At 35.9% G+C, this 19,699-nt stretch overlaps 3 protein-coding genes across 3 annotated transcripts; 1 reads left to right on the forward strand and 2 right to left on the reverse strand.

Annotated features, from left to right (window-relative positions):
• LOC18599807 (ubiquitin-conjugating enzyme E2 2) lies at positions 251-4,655 on the forward strand. The gene is made up of 5 exons (XM_007029944.2): positions 251-635; positions 736-761; positions 1,732-1,821; positions 1,925-2,013; positions 4,051-4,655. The coding sequence occupies exons 1-5, from the start codon at positions 511-513 to the stop codon at positions 4,177-4,179; spliced, it is 459 nt and encodes a 152-aa protein (XP_007030006.1). The 5' UTR covers positions 251-510; the 3' UTR covers positions 4,180-4,655.
• On the reverse strand, positions 5,010-11,691 carry LOC18599808 (probable inactive leucine-rich repeat receptor-like protein kinase At3g03770). Its single transcript, XM_007029946.2, has 9 exons — positions 10,986-11,691; positions 9,172-10,706; positions 8,717-8,850; positions 7,857-8,097; positions 7,225-7,430; positions 7,055-7,104; positions 6,547-6,658; positions 5,652-5,944; positions 5,010-5,472 (listed from the first exon to the last, which is right to left on the reverse strand). The coding sequence occupies exons 2-8, from the start codon at positions 10,523-10,525 to the stop codon at positions 5,666-5,668; spliced, it is 2,376 nt and encodes a 791-aa protein (XP_007030008.2). The 5' UTR covers positions 10,526-10,706; positions 10,986-11,691; the 3' UTR covers positions 5,010-5,472; positions 5,652-5,665.
• Positions 15,810-19,347, reverse strand: LOC18599809 (plant cysteine oxidase 2). Its single transcript, XM_007029947.2, has 5 exons — positions 18,756-19,347; positions 17,185-17,306; positions 16,600-16,756; positions 16,307-16,510; positions 15,810-16,206 (listed from the first exon to the last, which is right to left on the reverse strand). Exons 1-5 carry the CDS (start codon positions 19,000-19,002, stop codon positions 16,073-16,075), a joined length of 864 nt encoding a protein of 287 aa, XP_007030009.2. The 5' UTR covers positions 19,003-19,347; the 3' UTR covers positions 15,810-16,072.

Raw genomic sequence — 19,699 nt, forward strand, 5'->3', positions numbered from 1 at the left:
TGACAAATTAATGGAATAATCTTATATTTTTCCTACTTGCTTAGGTTAATGTAAGTAACAAAAAGGAAAGAAGATAATATGTACAATTAAGAAGAAAAACCAGAAAAAGAAGAAGTACAATTAGTCGGCAATGATGTGGCGAGACACTATTTGCCCGTTCCAAAACTCACCTGACCATGCAGTCACATCATCACTACCCCATGTTTTCATTTTTCTTTTCCCTAAAATCGACTTCGTCCTTTTCCACGTACAAATACAAATAAACCCGCACTCCCAAGCTGAAGAAGAGAGAGAGAGGGAGAGAGAGAGAGAGAGAGAGAGAGAGAAGGAAAGGAAAAAAGAAACGCAAGCTTGACCTCTCTTTTGTGAAACCCGGGAAATCCCAGAGACGATTCTTTCTTAGATTTCCCTCAGATCTCTTTTTCTCTGTAAAAGAAACCTGGGTTTTTGTTTTCTTTTTATTTTCTTTTGCTTTTTTCTGTTGGTTGGTTTTAGAAAAGAAGGAAGCCTATGTCTACCCCAGCAAGGAAGAGGCTGATGAGAGACTTCAAGAGGCTCCAGCAGGATCCACCTGCTGGTATTAGTGGGGCTCCTCAAGATAATAATATCATGCTTTGGAACGCTGTTATTTTTGGGTATATCTGAATTTTCTTCATTTCTTTGTCTTTCATTTGCTTCTTTTTTTCCCTTTTTGATTTGGTTATGGTTTTTGATTTTTGATTTTTTTTTGGGCAGGCCTGATGATACTCCTTGGGATGGAGGTAAAAATTCGTTCTTTTTTTTTTGTCTTGTTTTTCTTGAACCTTATTAATTTTTAGTTTTGTTTGTTATGCAATTGATGGTTTCTTATGGGCTTTTGTTGGAATTGTGTAATTTGAACTGCATTAATTATGTAACTTTTGTTGGAATTGCATAACTTTTTGGGTTATGCAATTGATTATGTTGCTTTGGTCGTTTTACCTTGAAATTTGAGCTGTTTTGTGTTTTGCTACATGCATGCATAAACTAGCATACATAGATCCATAATTCAGACGCACATGATTTACTTGAGTTGGTGAAGATGGAGTGTAGTTGAATCTTTGTGGAATCTGTTTAATTGTCCATGAAGTATTTGTGGTTTATGGCTTTGGAGTTTATTTTAGATCCTCATGTGTTTTCTATTGATGTGGATGCTGATTAATGTGAATTGATCATGGGTTTTGGCTATTATACCAATTGCACTTTCTCTGCTTTTCTTTGATGCTATCTGCCTTTGAATGTTTGTTTGGTCAGTTTAGTTCCAAGCATTAGCAAGTCACCTTCATTCCATTGCCTATTTGTTTAAATTTAGGGGTTTTCTTACCCTGTTACCTGAAATTGTTGCTGTAACTTGTGGAATTGTTACGTTTAATAATTGGAACTTGAAACTATGACCTTTCAAATGGTAAAATTTGTGGGAAATTCATTTTGTTGCTATGACTTGGTGCTTTGAGTGGAAAGACTGGAAAGAGAGTTTTAGGGGCTTGGGTGGGTATGATGGGGTAGGGTTAGCAAGGTTAAGACTCAATAAAATTGTTGACGTTATGGTGTATAGAGATCTCATGTTTTCTAGTATCCTAGTTATCTTGTTTTCTATTGCCTGGTTATTCTTTCAGTTTACCTTCTAGGTGGTATTTTAGTTTTCATGTTTTTAGGATAATAAATTAGTTTGTATTTCTCATGTAACACGAGGAATTTCTTGAGATTTCTCAGGTACGTTCAAGTTGACTTTGCAGTTTACAGAGGATTATCCAAATAAACCTCCAACGGTCCGGTTCATCTCGAGAATGTTTCATCCAAATAGTATGTACAAGATGTTGTTCATTGATTTTATTTGTGGCCTTAGCTGCAAATTGTTTCTGTTTTGTTTCTTTTACCATCTAATGATCAGTCATGGTTTGATCAGTCTATGCAGACGGAAGTATTTGTCTGGATATTTTACAAAATCAGTGGAGTCCAATATATGATGTTGCAGCTATACTCACCTCTATCCAGGTGCAGCATTCTATGCCTTTTTACCTTTTTATTTACTTTCTGAAGAAATTTTGTTTCTCATCAATGGCTTCCTTGACTGTGATGTTTGCCCTTTGTTGAATTTCAAATTAAAACGTTATGAGTTATCTATGTCTTTACATGAGTGGGTCGTTCACCTTTGCTCATCTGATTTCTGCAAAAAAACCATTGATGCAATAAGCATACTTTTGATTGATATTCTGGTCGTCTCAATTAGATTTTTAATGCATATCAATTTGAGAAACCTTAATTGAAATTTGTTCAGTTATTAATATTTACTGCATAGTCATTTGACTGTTGCTGTGTGCCTGTGTTCAGTGTTTACGTTTTTTTTTTTTGAAGAAAAAAGATAAGAGAAAGGAAAGAAAGATGTGACATGTAAAACGTACAAGGAGATTCATTGACAACCTAGGCACATGGCAAACATAAAGGTTTAGAAAAGCCAATGATTGGGCTCCCTGAAAATAATTGAACCGTGGAAGCATGACATGTCAAACTTTAGTCCTTCGGAAAGGACTGGAGTGGTTGTGAGGGTAATGCAATATAAACTACGGATGCAGGAGGAGACATGTGTGCTAAACATATAATGCTGTATATGCAGGCTGTAGGGTTATGTACTGTGATTTAATGGTAGGCCAAAATTTGGAAATGGGCAGGGTGTCATATTCCTCTTACCTTTTATTTTTGTTTATTTCTCCTTTTTAGCTGCCCTACAGTATTTTGTCTCTGAAGAAAAGTCCAATGTGTAGTCATTATCAAATTTCTTGTCATAGGTAAGAATGTCTTGGTGCTTTAAACAAAGTGCTTACCCATGATGGACCAAACTTCAAGGATTGAGGTGTTCTCCCTGTATACATAAAAATGTCCTCTTTTTATCATGTGAGTGCAGGTGGTCAGATGTTAATAGTATAAGCTTGTGTGATCACTCATAGCGTTGTTTGACCTGGAGTATCAACAGACTCAATAAAAAAAAAGAGTGACCTATGTGGTCCTAGTGGCATATGTGCATTTAGCCTTTAATATATTTCAAAGAATTTTCTATAATGCTAGTGGACTTGTATGTTCACTAACTTTTTCAAAAGATACTTGAGGGAATGGCATCAGGCACTATGGCCTGAGCTTTGTTCTGTCAACTCTCCTTCATTTTCTAACCAATGAAAGTAATGAGTCATAATGTCGGAAAGGGTGCTGCCCTGTTACGTATTTACCTAGAAGGGAAATATACAAGAGAGCACCAAAAACTGTTAACAAGGAGATAGAAACAAGTCCAATTCTTTTAAAATCTAAGGTATATCTGCAGAAGCCAGCTTTTTAGGAAGGAACTTGAATATCAGAAAAATAAGAAGGAAAGAATTAGTTCCGCATGGTGGGAGCCCATGCTGTTTTCAAATTCTTTGAGTAAAAATGGGAATAACATGCATATCCTTCCTTTGTGGCTCCTTTTTAGGCTTTATTGACTCTTTGCAGTTCATATTTCTCTTTTTCATCTTTTCCCTTGGTTGACGAATGACTCTTATATCCTTGGCATCTTATCCATTTACTTTTCAAAAAAACATGGGAAGATTTGCGCCGATGACTATAAGCCGTGTAAAGTAGGCAAGCCTATGTCTTTCAACCCATGGTTCAGCATCCTTGTCAGTAGGCAGCCAGTATAAGGCTTTGCACATTTTGGCTGAATTAGTTATGCCATGATATGTTTGATCAAGTTTAATCATTTTTACGGTGGATGAAGAGATCTAGGATGCTTGCTGATCCTCACGCAGCTTCATCCTGTGATCAGTCATTAAATTATTGCATTTGATTGGAATAACTTTGAAATTTGTGATTAAGTTGTAGTGTTCTGATCAACATTAAGCAAGCATTTGGAAAGTGGGCTCCAATCAAGACTCTGTTGTGTATAAATGGTTTCTTGTTAACTGTCATTATGCAGTTTGATCAACTTAGTTTGCTTAAAAGTCGAGAGAGGTTCTGAGCTAATGCAAATTAAAGGTGCTAACGACATTGTTGTGCTTTTGCCAGTCTCTACTTTGTGATCCAAACCCAAACTCTCCAGCAAACTCTGAAGCTGCTCGTATGTTTAGTGAGAATAAGCGGGAATACAACCGAAGAGTGCGTGAAATTGTGGAGCAGAGCTGGACCGCTGACTGAGTCCAGTAAAGCACCAGTAACCTGTGTCATTCTGTGAAAATAAAATATGCTGGTGGTGCTTGTGAAGTTGAAGACTGTTTTCCGAACCTTTTGTTAGGGATTGGAGTACTATAGTCTGTTTTCGTGTGCATTGTGCAAAGACGATTTCTTTGAATGATTTAATTTCTGCCTCTAAGACAGTTTTGCTTTTGCGGATTTCTGAATGTTGAATCCTATTCTTTACTCATCTTTCTTGTAATGTAGCTGTCAGTTTCTCTAGTCTGTATATGAGTATCTTTGTAGTACTAATGTCCCAGGCAAGAGAATCCTTGCTCTTAGAGACCGAATTGGAGGAGCTTTTCATTGTAATTGAGTTAGTAAGATAATTCAAACAATGTGAATGGCTGCTAGGAACTCCTGTTTTGCTTAAATCTAGTCAGATTTGCTGGTTGTTTTGCTTATCTTTGTGAATAACATGCACTTGTGTTTTGAGTTCATTAATGTTGGGTATAATGTGATTATAAACGTTTTGTTTTGCATTTCCTCCTACTGCCATTAATACTGTGGACCCCTTTCTGTAACGAATGAATGAGATGTAAGCTGCATTTTTAAAAATATCCATAAAAAAAGAATGACAATGTTGCCATATATTTTAATCAATCTGCTGGGAATGTCAGGTATATGAAATAATGGAACTTCTGGTTGAATGTTCAGTGATTACAAACAAAACTGTCTTTGGGCATTTGTCATTTGATTTATTTCTTTCATTTCTATACATTGTTTATGATAATCGACAAAGCAATGATAGAGAGCAGATGCAGCTAATCCATGGCAATCAGGCTTGGCAGCAATTGTTCAGATAGTTATCAAGTTTAATTATGAACTTACCGCAAAAGAATTGAGACGATAGTATGGCAAAAAGACAGCTTTCTGCATTTCTCAGAAAACTAGTATAGACAATTTGGTTCTGGAATTTCCAACTTGTCAAGTAACTATATAACTTTGACAAATCACAAAATGAGATATAGGGAGGAGTATGAGCCTGTGACTGTGAGGAGAAAAACGCTCCCAAGGCTTAGATAGCTGGCATGAAAGGATTTAGCAGCACCAGTGAGAAAATCCTCCTGAGGCTTTGCTTGGTAGGGAGGATAGAAAGGGGACATGATGGAAAATTTTTTAATCCGATGGTCAAGTTTCGAAATATAGTACATAACCAATCAACCATTGGATTAAAACTTTTTCCTACCTTTCTCTTTTGCATCCTCCCAATCCAGTGGAGCATTTTCCTTACTGTCCTCTTGTGATTGCCATACCCTGCACAGAAAGATTATAAGGTTTCAGTTACTGCGTGAAATTATGAAAGACCCTAGATTCTACCTTTCATCAATTTGTGATTATCATTTGTCAAAAGGAAATTACAGATTTCAGTTCACATTGACACTCTAAATCAGAGTAACAAAAAAACAAGTTCAACAACCTGATAATAGAAATACCTGAAAAGTTACTGCTAACGGAATGCAACACGAAGGTGTGGGGCTTGGGAAGGAGAACCTGGAGATCCTTCACTGCTCTGTGAATCTCCCCGCCATGCGTCTTGAACTTGAGCAGCAAATTGCAAGTTCCACAGCACATCCTCAACCGATGGCCTCTCTGTTGGGTCCTTTAGCAGACATCTGACACAAATTTCCATCATTGTCTTCAATGACTGATCTGAGCAAGACTTCTGAACTGCTTGATCAGCAACCATTCTTCTAGTTACATCATCAGTTGCTAAGATTGCTTGTAACTGCACAGGATTAAAGGACAATGAATAAGGAAATGTTTGAGTTTCTTTGTACAGTCAAAACCAATATATGTTCTTATTGTATAAAGGTAACACAACATTCAATTATCTGACACTAGGAAGCAGCTATGACAATAATTCTCTCTGTTGCTTCTAATTTCTCAAATAACATTGCCTGCTAAACAAGTATTATTTGGTGGCCAGAAACAAGTATTATTCATGATTTCCATCTAACAATGCAAAACCTAGTACTTGTAGAAAAGAATGACAAACAATTGACAAGAATAAGAGAATAATTGTGTCTTCCTATGCTAGAATTCCAGGAAAAGTTAGAAAAAAGAAACGAAAATCTTTCTTCTTCCTCTTCCTGATCCCTTTAATGAACATTACAAAACCTTGGCTGACCTCTTTGACAAAAGGGTCATTAAAAGTGTAACACATATATCTGTTTGAGACTAACTTGTATGAGTTCTAAGTTCATATCTGAATTTCAATGTTTCTGGTGTCTGTCATGAATGTGCCTTTTTTTTGGTGTGAGAAATGAAAAAAAAAAATGGAAAGAGACTTGGAACTCACAATTAGAACAAAGTAAAACTATGATTTACCTGGTTTTTAAGAATTTGCACCTCATTCTTGGTTTTCAATGGCCTCCCCAGAATCATTTCGAGTAAAATCACTCCAAAATCATAGACATCAACCTTATAGTCATAACTTACCCTGTCAAGTAACAAAAGCAAAGGCAACAATTTAATGAAACATCATATTTTAGATGGTTCTATTATTGACACTGACTTAACTCTGCAGGGATGAACATTGAGGGAGGGAATATGATAGCACCATTTCACAGGAAGAATGATGTGCAGAATTAGAGTTCAAATTAATGGAAGTCTTTACTTATACAAATAAATGTTATTGATCTTGTATACATGAATTTTACCTCTGAGCAAATCATATACAGATAAATACAAGTACGATGGTATGTAGTCACTTGTTCGTGAGACTTTAAAGGGCCATTTACACGCTAAAAAGCAATATGGGCATCTTAGTTGAACAATATCTGTTTGAACTATAACTGTAGAACTTCAGTCTCATACAGGATTTGCCATTACAAACCTTGCACTATTACTTGGATCCTTGGGTAGAGCAAAAGTTCCATGACCAACCTGCAAGAATGAGTAGGACTAAGTATTATCTCACAAGGTTCACTTCAAGGAAGCAAAAAGTCCCTACAGAACTAAAATCTGTTAAATTTTTTTGTAAAAAAATTTCTTCATCGTTCATACCTTTCCTGCACTCTCTGCTAATAAGGGCAGGTTGTAACTGCTAATTTTTGCAATGAGGTTCTGGTCCAACAAAATATCAGTAATTTTCAGTTTATTTGAGTACACACCAGGCACGATCCCTGTGTGCAAAAATTGGATGCCCTTTGCTATCCCTATTGCAGCAGATATGCGTTGAGCCCATGTAAGTGATCGTCTGGCATGTTCTTCTGCCAACCAGAATGAAAGAGATAACAAACCATCCAAACTATAAATGATAAAATAAGCATTCAGGTCTTTCTGGATGGAGGACAGGAAAATGAAATGTTGCTTTTATGTCTCTAAAATGTTAAACAGATTGGATGCTGTTGTCTTGTTGATGAACAACAGCTAAACAAACAGAACAAACCAGTCACTCATTTTGATAACCAAGATAATTGCTTCACACTTATAAATGATCCACTCAAATGAGCAAAAGGTGCAGAAAAGAATTCTTCCACACAAAGAATAAAAAAGTGAAATTTCCTCAAGAGGAAAATTCATGTGTCCAGTCTCACTAAGATGTAGCCTAAACCAGTGCAAAGAAGAAGGGTTCAAACAGTGTAGCCTCAAATATTTTCTGTACAGAAAAATTTAACATAGAGATTCAGAATTACCAGATACCCAGCTCCTCAGAGTGCCATTTGGTACATATTCAAAAATGAGAAATATTCTGCTGACACTTGAATCATCCAGGTAGCACTCAAAGCAGTGTCCAAGAGCACTAACTAAATGGCGATGTCTTAATTTTGAAATCAGCTCTACATGGTGCATCAAGCTTTGAGTGCTGTGGCTTTTCTTCATTTTCAGGCATCTAATGGCCACAAAGGTGCCATCTTTCAGCCAACCTCTATACATCTGAAATCGTAAATGGAATATGTTAAAGGATTTACAAAGGAATTTTTTTTCCCCTTATTTTGGATGTAGATAATAAGAATAAAGACAAAACCAGGGCCACTAAAGCTATTCAATGATTTCAACAATGTACATGCAAGCACATTATGCTTTTGCAAATTGCGGAAGCACAGGCTCACTTCTTACCATGTGTTGGAATTAGTTTTTCCAATGACAAGGCTATTGGGATTTGACAATCAGTCCACCACTTTAAACAAACTTCGATACTATATCAGAGAATCATTCAACTTTCAATTCAGTTCATTATAATAGAAGTCAATGGGCCAGCAATTGGTTTTAAATTTTTAAAAAAGGAAAAAAAAAAAGCAAAAGGGTTGATCAAAAAACAAGAAACAAAGGACAAAGGTTATTTAAACCAATATTAGTTTACAAAACAGAAAGCCTGAAAATAAGTCATATGGAGTCAACCAGCCAGAAAAGTCTGGTATGAGAGGAAGTGTAATAAGAAAACCTATCACGAATGTGAAATAGAACTTCATGAATATGGTTGGAGAAAATCATGGGAGTAAAATATGCTGCCACAATGCGAAAATATCAGGTATATGTTAACCATATCGCATACCTGCCCTTGAGAACCTTCACCCATGAAAGCAGTTGTGTCAAAGTTGTTTGTAGCATCCTCAAGTTCTTCCAATGAAAAGGTTCGATAAGCTGGAAGGCCAAGTGCTCCCAGCTTCATTGTTTGAGATATATACCCTTCAAAGTAGCCAAAAATCATGTGATCAGAATTGCAACTAATGAAAACTATGGTAGGCCACATTCATTATTTATTTACTTATTTTTTTGCTTCTGTTTTCTGCATTGCATTTGAACTAACCCAACAAGTGAGATGCTTAGAGGGTTGTTGAATCTAACAATTTCATATTCAGCGAGTGACATTTTGTTAAACTTTGATATTTGAACTTCAACCTGAAAAAGTCTTCTTATGACCCAACTAAACATAACTTTCATGGTCATGCAAGTCTATTTGGAGTGATTGTTTGTAAATAGAGAAAGAGAGGCAGAGAGGGTCCTTACTTGCATCAGATAGTAGCTTTGACGTGTACCCGGTTGATGATGCTTTCTCTGCAATCAATCTTGTAGTAGGTTTATTGGTTGTCTTCTTTGCATTCAACCTTCTACCAAATATGAAAATGAGACCAAGAAGCACTATTCCACCAATAATTCCTCCAGTTATGCCCAAGGAAAGAGCTACTTTAGAAAGTTTACTCTTCTTATGCTGGGGTAAGATTCCCACAGCTAAGGCTTCATTTCGACAGAAGGAAAGAGGATGTTGATTTTCCTTTCCAGTTGCCAGACAATTCCGAGCATACAGGAAGACTCTGTCTTTAGAATCTGAAAGACAGCTGGGCAAGTGTCCAGTCAAAAGATTTGACGATAAATCTACAAATTCTAGTTCCACATTGCAAGAAGTATTTTCAAAAAGCTTCCCAGTGAGTTTGTTGTTTGCAGTATTCACATAAGTAACAGAAGGTAGGGATAACAATGTTGGCGGAAATGGCCCAACAAATCTATTGAATGACAGGTCCAGCCATTGAAGTTGGTAATAGGAGCTCAATTCGGAAGGAATGCCAGACCTAAACCTGTTCTTTCCCAGTATAAGGCGAACCAACTTGTTGCCAAGCTGAGGAAACCGAGGTCCAAATGCATTTTCTTCTAGATCAAGCTCTTGAAGATTTGTTAAACTGCTAAAATCAGGCACTTCTCCATAGAAGTGGTTATGTGAAAGTGCAAGAACTCTAAGATTCTTCAAACTGCTAAAAGAATCAGGCAGGGAGCCATTGAATAAATTCTTCCTCAAACTAAGAACAGTCAGAATTGGAAATGAACCTAGCCATTCAGGTAGCCAACCAGAGAACATGTTATCATCAAGTATGAGTGTTTGAAGGCTAGTTACAGTTGAAAGCTCATGAGGGATTGCTCCATATAGGAAATTTGAAGTCATGTTAAGTATTTCCAGTGAGGATAAACGTGCAATTTTACCGGGCAATGGCCCCCATAAACCAAAAGAAACCAATGTAAGGACTTTCAAGTCGGGAAGCTTAACAAGGGTTGTGACAAAGGAATCCATGGAAAAGTTTCTAGGTAGCAAAGGAGTTCCTTTTATTCCAATTATATGTAGCTGAGTTATGCTGTCTTCATAGCATACCACGGTTACTTGCAATGTAGGTTCAGTGTTGCAGAAGTCTATGGTGCTATTCCAGCTACTTAAAATATCTGGATAATTCAAAAGCAATTTAAGTCTTAAAAGGGTATGAGTCTGGGAGGACTGAAGTTGCTCTGAGTGATGGATTAAAAGGAAGATTATAGCAAGAACTAGGAATAGGTGCTTGAATCCTTTAGCCATTGGAAGCATACACAGAACCGGCATTAGAGGAAAAGCACTGAGCAGCTTTGAAGGATTAGAAAATGAACATAAGTTGCAGAGATACCATCAACTCAAAATTGGTAGCAATCTTGCCATATTTTCTCCACATATGCAGAAACAGCAGAAAGGGTTTGTAGCTATCAATCACTGAAGCTCACACTCCCAAGATCACATTGAGGAAGCTCTGCAAACATTACCATCAACATAATATTGGGAAAAGAAACAAACTCAATAGAAAACTGAGATTTTAAAATTTGGCATATAATTGTCTTTCAAGTAGAGATACTCAGCACTAAAGAGACACTCAAACAAAATCAAATATAGTCCACAAAAATTTATTATTTCTAGAGGCCTATTGCTTATAAGAAGTTTTGACTGCATTTATTATTTTATAACACAATTTTTATGTAGTGTTCTCAATGGTCAGTACCATAACTTGTTTCAAAAATTATAGAAATCTTACCTCTTGAGAGAGCAGATTGAACAGACCCCAGCTTAACTGATGTGCCCTGCAAAACAGCATCTCTTTCTTCTTAACACTCCTCAAAAGGTAAATGCAGACAAATTAGGACACGAAATTTCTTGCTGGAGAGCACCTGAGACTTTTAACTAGTCACAAAGACTCCAAAATAGAACAAAGAAGAAAGTGCTGGTCTTAAGAATCAATAACTCTGACTACAAAATGAAAAAATTCCCTTCCAAAATCCATAAAAGAAAGTGCTCCCCAAAAATAGACCATAACTGTCAAATTAACTCAAATTAAATTCAGATTGTGGACTTCCACTTGCTTGCACACTTCGCCTGTTCACCACACTCAAACCCCCCAACCAAAACCCACTTCAGTTTGTTTCTTTTTTCTTTTTAGAATTGTCCTCTAACTCTTTTTGACCACACACTACAACCCAAAAAAAAGGAAAAAACCCAAAAACTTATCAACCATACAACTACTCAGGGAGCTCTGGATCCTACTGACACAAGGAGAAAATTTTTTCTCCAAAACCAGAGTCAGTTTCTGGATAATGCAAGCCAAGACAACCAAGTGACACGGGTTCAGAGAAACTTGTAACAGCCAAATATTTCACACCAAAGCTGACCTGTAAATCCCACAAACCGACATTTTACGTTTTCCTTCTCAACACAAAAAAAAAAAAAAGAGAGATGGAGAGAGAGAGAAACTCCCAAACTAGTTTCTTTCTCTTTCTATAACTTTGTCACCGTACTTTTTTCTCCTTTTTCCCCTTAGAGGGTCTTAAAGAGAAGCTATGGCTGGAGTTATAAAAGCAAAAGAAAGGAAAAACAAAAAGAAGAAGGATTCCTGCAGAAGATAGAAGGACCCTTTATTCCCCATAATTCAAATTGCCATGCAAACAGGTTTAGTTATATAACAAAACCTTGTTATAGTGAAGTTTATCAGATTTGGATAAACAATGGATTACTGAAAAGTTTATGTTGTAAATAAAAATGTGTTAAGGCATATCAGCACAGACTGTAATGTAAGCTTTCGCTTTCTGGGTCTGGTAAACTTTGGCTTTCCAAGGTCCTGTCTACTTTGAGCTGGGACCCCACTTCCATGTTTCAGTCTGTTACTTTTGGCGCCTTTCCCTTTTTCTTTTCCTTCTTTCTCTCTGCTTTGCTGCTAGCACCGCTTGCATTTAACTTCTCATTTTGAGATTTAGTTTGTTCCATTATTATAAGATTGGTAACACTGTCACCAGCTTCAGCAAAGTACTAGAATTATTATTTTTTCTTGAGAGACACCATGTGTAAAATTTGGCAACTATACTAACCCATCATTTGTTTATATATATATATATATATATATATGGTAGGAAGTTGTAAAGACCTTGTTATGCTACAACTCTCTCTTATTCTTTACCTTGGAAATCATTCAAGTTATAATTAAAAAGCCTGGATTATTTAAGATGCCACAGTACCAAGCCGCCTTTGTGTCAATTATTCATTGTACCTCAAGCTTCTGGACCCTATCTGCGGGCCGAAAAGCCACCCAAACATGCCCTACAGCAAAGGCCATCCCCCCATCTCTTGCAAAATTATAAAGGCTTCCAATCTAAAATAAACAACCTAAAATCAACAAATTTTACTCCCCATTGCCTCAATGTTGAAGTAGCTGTTCCAGGTGTCCTACAACAAATTCTTTTTCTTGTGTATAGTAATTGTTTTGACCTCTTAATTGATCAATGAGTACTTACACCATATCTGAAAATCCCTCAACTTAACTTTTAACTGTTAGATGGCACATACAATATGAAGAAACTGCATATATATATAGAAAAAGTAGATGCATTAATGTCTTAATTACCTCCTTGTAAGACGAAAAAAAAGAACAAACAAACCAAGTGCTGGACTTGATTATATACTCCTGCACCTTTCGTAGAACTAGTTACTCTGCAAGAAAGATGAGTTTGCCATGTATTGGAAATTTTTAGTAAGAGCATGTTGGGCTTAAAGATGGGAAAAAAAAAAAAGAGAAAGTGGTTCTACATTGTTTGCCTGAAGTAAATTTTAGGAAAAATCTACCAGAACTCAACAAGTTGGTAGTCAACCTCAGTGTCTTTATTAATGCATGCTCTCCAAGTCTATCAGCATCCCCCACACTCTCCACACAAAACCAAAAAGCATCAAAGAAGAAACAGGATTCAAATACTGAACACAGATCATCAGCAACCATAAATATTACTATCTCTGCAATCTGGCTTAAAACCCCACTTGTCAGAAATTTATTTGTAAAACTGAATCCTAGACTGTCGAATGATAAAGAACATAATTTTCTTTATGACAGAAAAAAGGACAATGCTAATTTTTTTCTTGGCAAGTGCAATTAGCATGTGGCATGATTAATTGGTGATATATCAAATTCTTGACTTGTTGAATTATTATCTTGAAACTCAAGCAGGCATCTTCTATTGTCACGCTAGCCAGCCTGTCTCTCAGTACTTCCATCTCCTTATTACCTGTACTGTTTTTTCTCCCTTAAAACACAAATTATTTCATATAAACTTAAGAATGCAATAGGTATGTTTACTTCACTAATTTAACTTAAAATTATCATTGCTTTCTGATGTGATTACTTAAATTACAACCAAAATAACAAAGTTGGGTTTTTTTTTATTTTTTGATTAGGTGAAGTGTATTAGATGCAGCATAGTTGAAAACTGAATTCATAAATGTCTTTGCATAATTATTTTGGCTAACATCACTGGTAGCTCCTGCAGGAAAAGTGACACCTACCAGCTTGGAAGTGGAACTCAACAGGGAAAAGGCAAAGTACAATTGAGTGGATTAACAATTGGGGAACTTCCTAAAAGAATTCAAGACCCACTTATTAAAGTTAGAAAATGAAGCAACAAAAGCTCACCATAGATTTGAGATATTCTTAAGGTTTCTTTTNAGGTGTGGGGGTGCTGGTGTTTCCCCTGTAAACAATGTCCTTTTCTTTCTTTTTGCCTTTCACTTTCATTGCTGAATCATTTCCTTAGAAAATAGTCAAAAATTCCAAAACTTCAAATCCAATATAATTGAATGTTTATTGCTGGAAGGTTTTTGATGGGAGAGATTGGATTTTCTTTAGTGACTTTACAATGGCCTTAGATTTGGACATCCTTCCTTCCTAGTGGACGAAAATGTCTGGGGTACCCCTAGGTTTTTGCATGTAGCATTACACATAACAAGGATAGTTTTGGCATTTTCGATTCCTTCATGTGTAGCTCTTGTCCCTTTCCTGTGTATCATGTGTTATTCTCATTCCTTTAAGGTCTGTTTTACGAATCTGCAATTGTCTCTTTCATGGCAAGCTTGAACTTTATACTTTTGAATACACCTAGGATACAAATCTTCATCATTCATATTCTTTTTATATTAAAAAACATTTTTTAATTATATTATTGTGAAAATACTTATTTCTAGATGAATTCTATTAACTTTTAATGAGTAGAATTCGAAAATTTTCAATTCATTAAGAACAAACGAGAGATGGTATTGATGGAAATTATTGAATTGGAGAACGGAGCACGATTTTGAACGTTAAAATGGTCACAAATAAGAGATTTGTTTAGCTCATTATACTTTTAGGGTCACGTAATTATCATAGATTTCATATCAATAAAATATGAGATATATTTTAAATTTATAAATAAAAAGTTTTCTTCACTTAAAATGACGTGTCTTTTAACTTAAAAACGTGACACAAGTAACAAGTTAAAATAACTCTGCAAACTTTAGAGAAATCAAGCACAGCTTCAACTGCAACAAAATAGAACAACTGTGATGGTCCACTTTAATTTGCAAATATAAAAAGAGAAAAAAATATTACTTACTTTCCATGGGCTATTGGTGGGGTTAGGAAGACAACAATTTCAAATGGGCCAGCCCAATATAGGATGTGCTTTTGAAGGAAAGGGCAGGCAGTCCTTACATGTCCAGAAGGCCCAAGTCAATTTGTGTGCACATATTTCTCTTTAAATAGGATGTGAGTATATGTGAGAACGATTAATACACATATACTAGTTTAAATAGTTTGAATTAAGATATGTAAAGTTTATATTATTTTCATTAAAAGTTATTATTTCTATTTCCTCTCTTCTAATTTCGGTCATTTAACACAGGTATTATTCAAATATATTCCATTTTAACTTATTAACCATAAATGGAAGGACCAACTTAACTAACTTATACTAGTAATTAAATAATTATAAAATGTGAGTTATTGGACACCATTGGTACCATGAGAAAAAGGTCCACGATACCAGCCAAATGTGTCCTATCTATTAACTATTAAGGTTTGTTTACAATTTATGGTCTATAATATAGACCTAAGAAATAACACGCGTCATGTAAACATAACAAAGAAACCGTCAAATGACAAATGACAAATTCCAACAGAATCTTGTCTTTGATTTTCTTCTATTTATTCATATCCAATATTGTCAAATAAAAATGCATGATACTTGCTTCTTGGTATAGAATTTGCATCGTCAATATGGGAAACTTCGCATTGCATGTTTCAAGTTTCAACTGATGTTACGTATGAAACCATAACATAATTGATCAATGGATTATTAGTTTTTAATTCAGAGGCAGATTCTTAATACCTTAATTTGCAAGTATAAATATCTATGGATTTGTCAAGCTAATAAAAAAAATATCTAAACCCACAAAGACAACAGGTGGCATAGGTGGACAAAGTTATTCCTACTGCCAACCTTTCTCTGGTCAAAATTGAATCGATCTTTTGAGTCTCAACCCATCTTCTGAAAACCACAGAAAAAGATATGATAAACCACGAGCCCAACCTGGCAAACCAGTACTGCCTCTAGTTTCTCAAGAAAAATGTGTAAATGTTCCCAAGAAAACCATCCAAAAACACTTACTATATGTTTTCTACTTATCTACAAGGCTAACTATCATAGCATAAAACAAAAGAAATAAAAAATATATATATGGATTCTTGCTAGTCTGGACCTTTTCTTTTTCTTTTTTCTTTTACTCCCGTCTCTTTTCATATGGAAAGGTAATTAACATTAGATACATTAATTAGAAACTAGTTTCTGCAATCTGTGGACCCAAGTACTCAATTCTATCCATCTTTGAATTCTCTGGCACTTGGATTTCTTCCAACCATCCAAAAAGGTCACCCTCTTCTTCTTCCCTCACTGTAGTTTCTCCATCTGCACCATCCAATTGGCATGTTAATTATTGTCCATGAGAGAATCCCTAAGATGAATTTACATGGATTGCGGTTTGAAAGTGATCGAAAGCCTCACTTACTTGGGAAAGCTGAGCATGGGACATCTCTGTAATAGGAGCAATCTCGATCGTCTTCTTTAGAATAAGGAGGACCAAGAACATCAAGCACTGCACAAGGAGTTATAGCTGTGAATTGATGGATATTGCCTCCTGCTGTAGGATACAACACAGAGGTGTCGCATGGGGCGGTGAAGACACTATCAGCTTTCAACCTCGCCAATCTCGCTGCAAAAACGAATAATCACAGCAAGGTCAAGACTCAAATCAGTTGCATGCATGCATGTAACGACGCAAGCAAAGATAGAGATTCTCACGTTGGGAGGGTGGCACAGGGTCTTCAGAATGCACAGGATCAACCCAATCATACGATTTTATATGCATTTTTCCTAGTAAAAGTTTGCTGAACACGGTCATCCCTGGATGATTATGGAGAGGGATGACAGCCTTTTCAGGAAGAAAGAAAATGCATAACTGCACAAGAGAAGCAAGAAACAATATCAGCAGCGGAAAAATCAACCAGGTATGACTACAACAAGGAAAATGAAATTACTCCCAATACTTTGTCATTTTCCAATAAATGTGATATTCAAAATACCTGATAATCTTAAACTACGTAAATTTTATAAATAATTAACTAAGTTCCTTATTTTGATAGAGTTTTCACATTGACTCCACACTCTTGCATTCGTTTACCCTCTCCCACTTGCCTATTGCAACCCAAAACTTGCCAACCTCCATCTCTTAAGAGTAGATGCTAGTATACGTTAGGTAAACAGTCAAAGCCCAAAATAGTAAAGATTTTGAAGGAACTGATCTTTTAGCCTAATGGCTAATTGCCAAGCTTCAAATTCAATCAAAAATATCACCAAATAATTAATGAGAGATAGCCAATCTCTTACCGAGAACTCATCACATTGGTATATAGTCGTGTATGTGACCCTAGGAGTCCCTGTCACCGCACCCCTTGCCTTGAAGAACTGCAGATTTTTGCTAAGCCCAACGTCTTCTGGCTTCATCCTATCTACAAAGTAAGTAAAATAAAAAAAAAATGTCATTGTCGGTTCCATTACTAATGCAACTAAATTAATCACTTAAGTAAAAGAAAAATGATATAAAACTCATACACCATGCACAAGGAGCATAGAATATTCAACAAAATTTTTCATTCATTAAATCCAAAACCAGTTTGCGCACATAGAAATTGGAAACCCTTCTTATCACACTATTTAATATAGCTTAAAGATGCAACAAATTAAAGGTGCTTTAATAGATTGCTTTGAGAAATGAATGCTTTGGGTCCAATACAGCCATGGCCGGCAGGATCAGTAGTCCTTAAAGAGGGCAAAGGAGAATCCTTTCCAATACTAAAAAATAGTAGAGATTTTCCCTACTTAAATCAATTTTCTAGATAATTAAAAAAAATTGCTTTTGATTATCCATTTCTTAGTTTATTTTGAATTTTCGTTTAATAATATAATATAACAATTAGATCAGATTTTTTTGATGAAGTAGCCATTAAGGTAGATCACATTGTCACGTGGGATTGAAAAGGGACAAGAATTGTTGCGGCCTTAAAGCAAAGATATGAGTAAAAAGGCTTAAAAGTTTTTGTGACTGTTGGGTATCCACTCAAGAGGCAACACCTATGGACGCAAAAAGGCCACGACTAACCTGAATTCCCGATCTAGAAGCATTATCAAGTATCATCTCTCTTTCTCTCTCTTTTTCTTTTTTTGTTTCTTTCTGTTGTTTTGGGTCACCTTATTCTTATCATCAGACTCTATGCTTTAGTACTACATCCATTATTGCTCCCTGGAACACTGAGAAAAACCCAAGTGCCAAATGACTGAAACCCGTTGGTCTATGTATAAACAGCTAAGACTTCTCAAAGATCCCCCTTTTTATGTCTTTTGTTTTCAAATGGCATGCACGTATATGATTGAGGATTCCATTTAAAAGCAAACATTTGACACAACTTAACTGATGTGGGTGTATTAGAAGAGCAGTAAATGACAGAAACTAGATTTCCACTAAAAAAATCTTAACACATCCCTAAATACTACATCTGAGTACTAGAATCCAGGCTATCCGGCCACTTTTGAAAAGTATATCTGCATTTGGTATGTAAAACCAAAACTATTACTGCTATTACCTGCTACATCAATAAATGATCCATAAAGCTCAGACAAAACTGGAAAATTATTTCACTTTACTATTAGATTAGATGGTCTAGGTCCATATCCATATTTAAGCATTAAATATTCTCGGTAGCTTAGTAAAGCCGGGTGCAACAGACATGTTCTTTGAATCTGTCCATTAAAAAACAAATACTGCGTAGCCTCTTTGATTTGTCAAAGATAAAGTGCTTCATGGGATAATATGCACTACACCAGAGTGACCAAAGCCAAACCAGTTTCTAACAAAAATCAAGCAATTTAAAAAAAAAAAACACTAAATTCTGGTAACTTACCAAGAATGCTGCAAAGCTTGTCTACATCAGAAGGAGGAGGAACATTTCCAGGGCCTTTGAAGACTTCCCTACAAGCAACAAAGAGCTCTGGCAGTAGTCTAGGAACTCTTGACACAACAGGCTTGCTTCTCTTCTTGCGTCTGAGCTTCTTGATTGGCTTGTTAACGTACCTCACCTTGCTGTTTACATGCCTCATAGTCATAGTATCCTTTCTTTGCTCCACCAATCCACCAGCCTCAACCATCATAAAGTTTAGCTCCCTAAAAGTTTATTCAAGATCACTTGTTTTCGTGCAAAACCTAGAATTCGAAACTCAACAAAAATAATCTTCGGTCAAAGCAGAAACCAGTCCAAACCCATAACAGAACCTTAAAAAACACAAGGAAAAAAAGTGGAGTTTTTTATGGTTTTGGTTACGAGATTGAAAACTGGTTCGTTTGAATCAAGAAGATAAGCCTTGATATTGGCAAAGACAAGAGAGAAGAAAAGACTGAAGAAATGTGAAGATTGCGGAAAACTGTAGGGAGCAAAGGTGGTATATAAGGGTGGAGAAATAGCAAAACCGGGGGCCATGAAGAACAGGGGAAAAAAGCTTTTCCTAGTTCTAGAAAAAAAAATTAAAAAAATATATTAAAAAAAAGCAATAAAAAGCAAAGAAAACAAACAACGCAAAACGAGTGAAAAAAAAAAAGCAAAAGAATGAGGAAAAGTCTGTTTTATTTTTTAATTTTTAATTTTGGATTTTTTAGATATTTTTGTGGTTTAATATTTTTACGTGTATTTGGATATGGAAAGGCAGCTTCCCGCCCCCAAGATTGAGAGTTGAAAACTGCCTGTTAAGCGACCCCTGGTTTTTCTTCGTACGAGTGTGGAATTTTAACGAATGGTGAATTGACGAAAATGGCCCTGGATTTCAGTTGGTGAGCGGCCTTTTTTAAAAGATG

The sequence above is a fragment of the Theobroma cacao genome, chromosome 5 (assembly GCF_000208745.1).
Source record: "Theobroma cacao cultivar B97-61/B2 chromosome 5, Criollo_cocoa_genome_V2, whole genome shotgun sequence".
Lineage (NCBI taxonomy): Eukaryota > Viridiplantae > Streptophyta > Magnoliopsida > Malvales > Malvaceae > Theobroma > Theobroma cacao.

What these genes read in the sequence shown, in the direction of transcription:
- LOC18599809 (XM_007029947.2), bottom strand. Translation starts at nt 19,002, where the DNA reads ATGATGGTTGAGGCTGGTGGATTGGTGGAGCAAAGAAAGGATACTATG. An exon ending in CAAGCTTTGCAGCATTCTTG is followed by an intron (nt 17,307 to 18,755) that starts GTAAGTTACCAG and finishes CTTACTTTGTAG; the next exon opens with ATAGGATGAAGCCAGAAGAC. An exon ending in CCCTGTGCCACCCTCCCAAC is followed by an intron (nt 16,511 to 16,599) that starts GTGAGAATCTCT and finishes TCGTTTTTGCAG; the next exon opens with CGAGATTGGCGAGGTTGAAA.
- LOC18599807 (XM_007029944.2), top strand. Translation starts at nt 511, where the DNA reads ATGTCTACCCCAGCAAGGAAGAGGCTGATGAGAGACTTCAAGAGGCTC. An exon ending in TGGAACGCTGTTATTTTTGG is followed by an intron (nt 636 to 735) that starts GTATATCTGAAT and finishes TTTTTTGGGCAG; the next exon opens with GCCTGATGATACTCCTTGGG. An exon ending in CTATACTCACCTCTATCCAG is followed by an intron (nt 2,014 to 4,050) that starts GTGCAGCATTCT and finishes TGCTTTTGCCAG; the next exon opens with TCTCTACTTTGTGATCCAAA.
- LOC18599808 (XM_007029946.2), bottom strand. Translation starts at nt 10,525, where the DNA reads ATGCCGGTTCTGTGTATGCTTCCAATGGCTAAAGGATTCAAGCACCTA. An exon ending in TAGCAGAGAGTGCAGGAAAG is followed by an intron (nt 7,105 to 7,224) that starts GTATGAACGATG and finishes TCATTCTTGCAG; the next exon opens with GTTGGTCATGGAACTTTTGC. An exon ending in GATCCAAGTAATAGTGCAAG is followed by an intron (nt 6,659 to 7,054) that starts GTTTGTAATGGC and finishes GTTACTTGACAG; the next exon opens with GGTAAGTTATGACTATAAGG.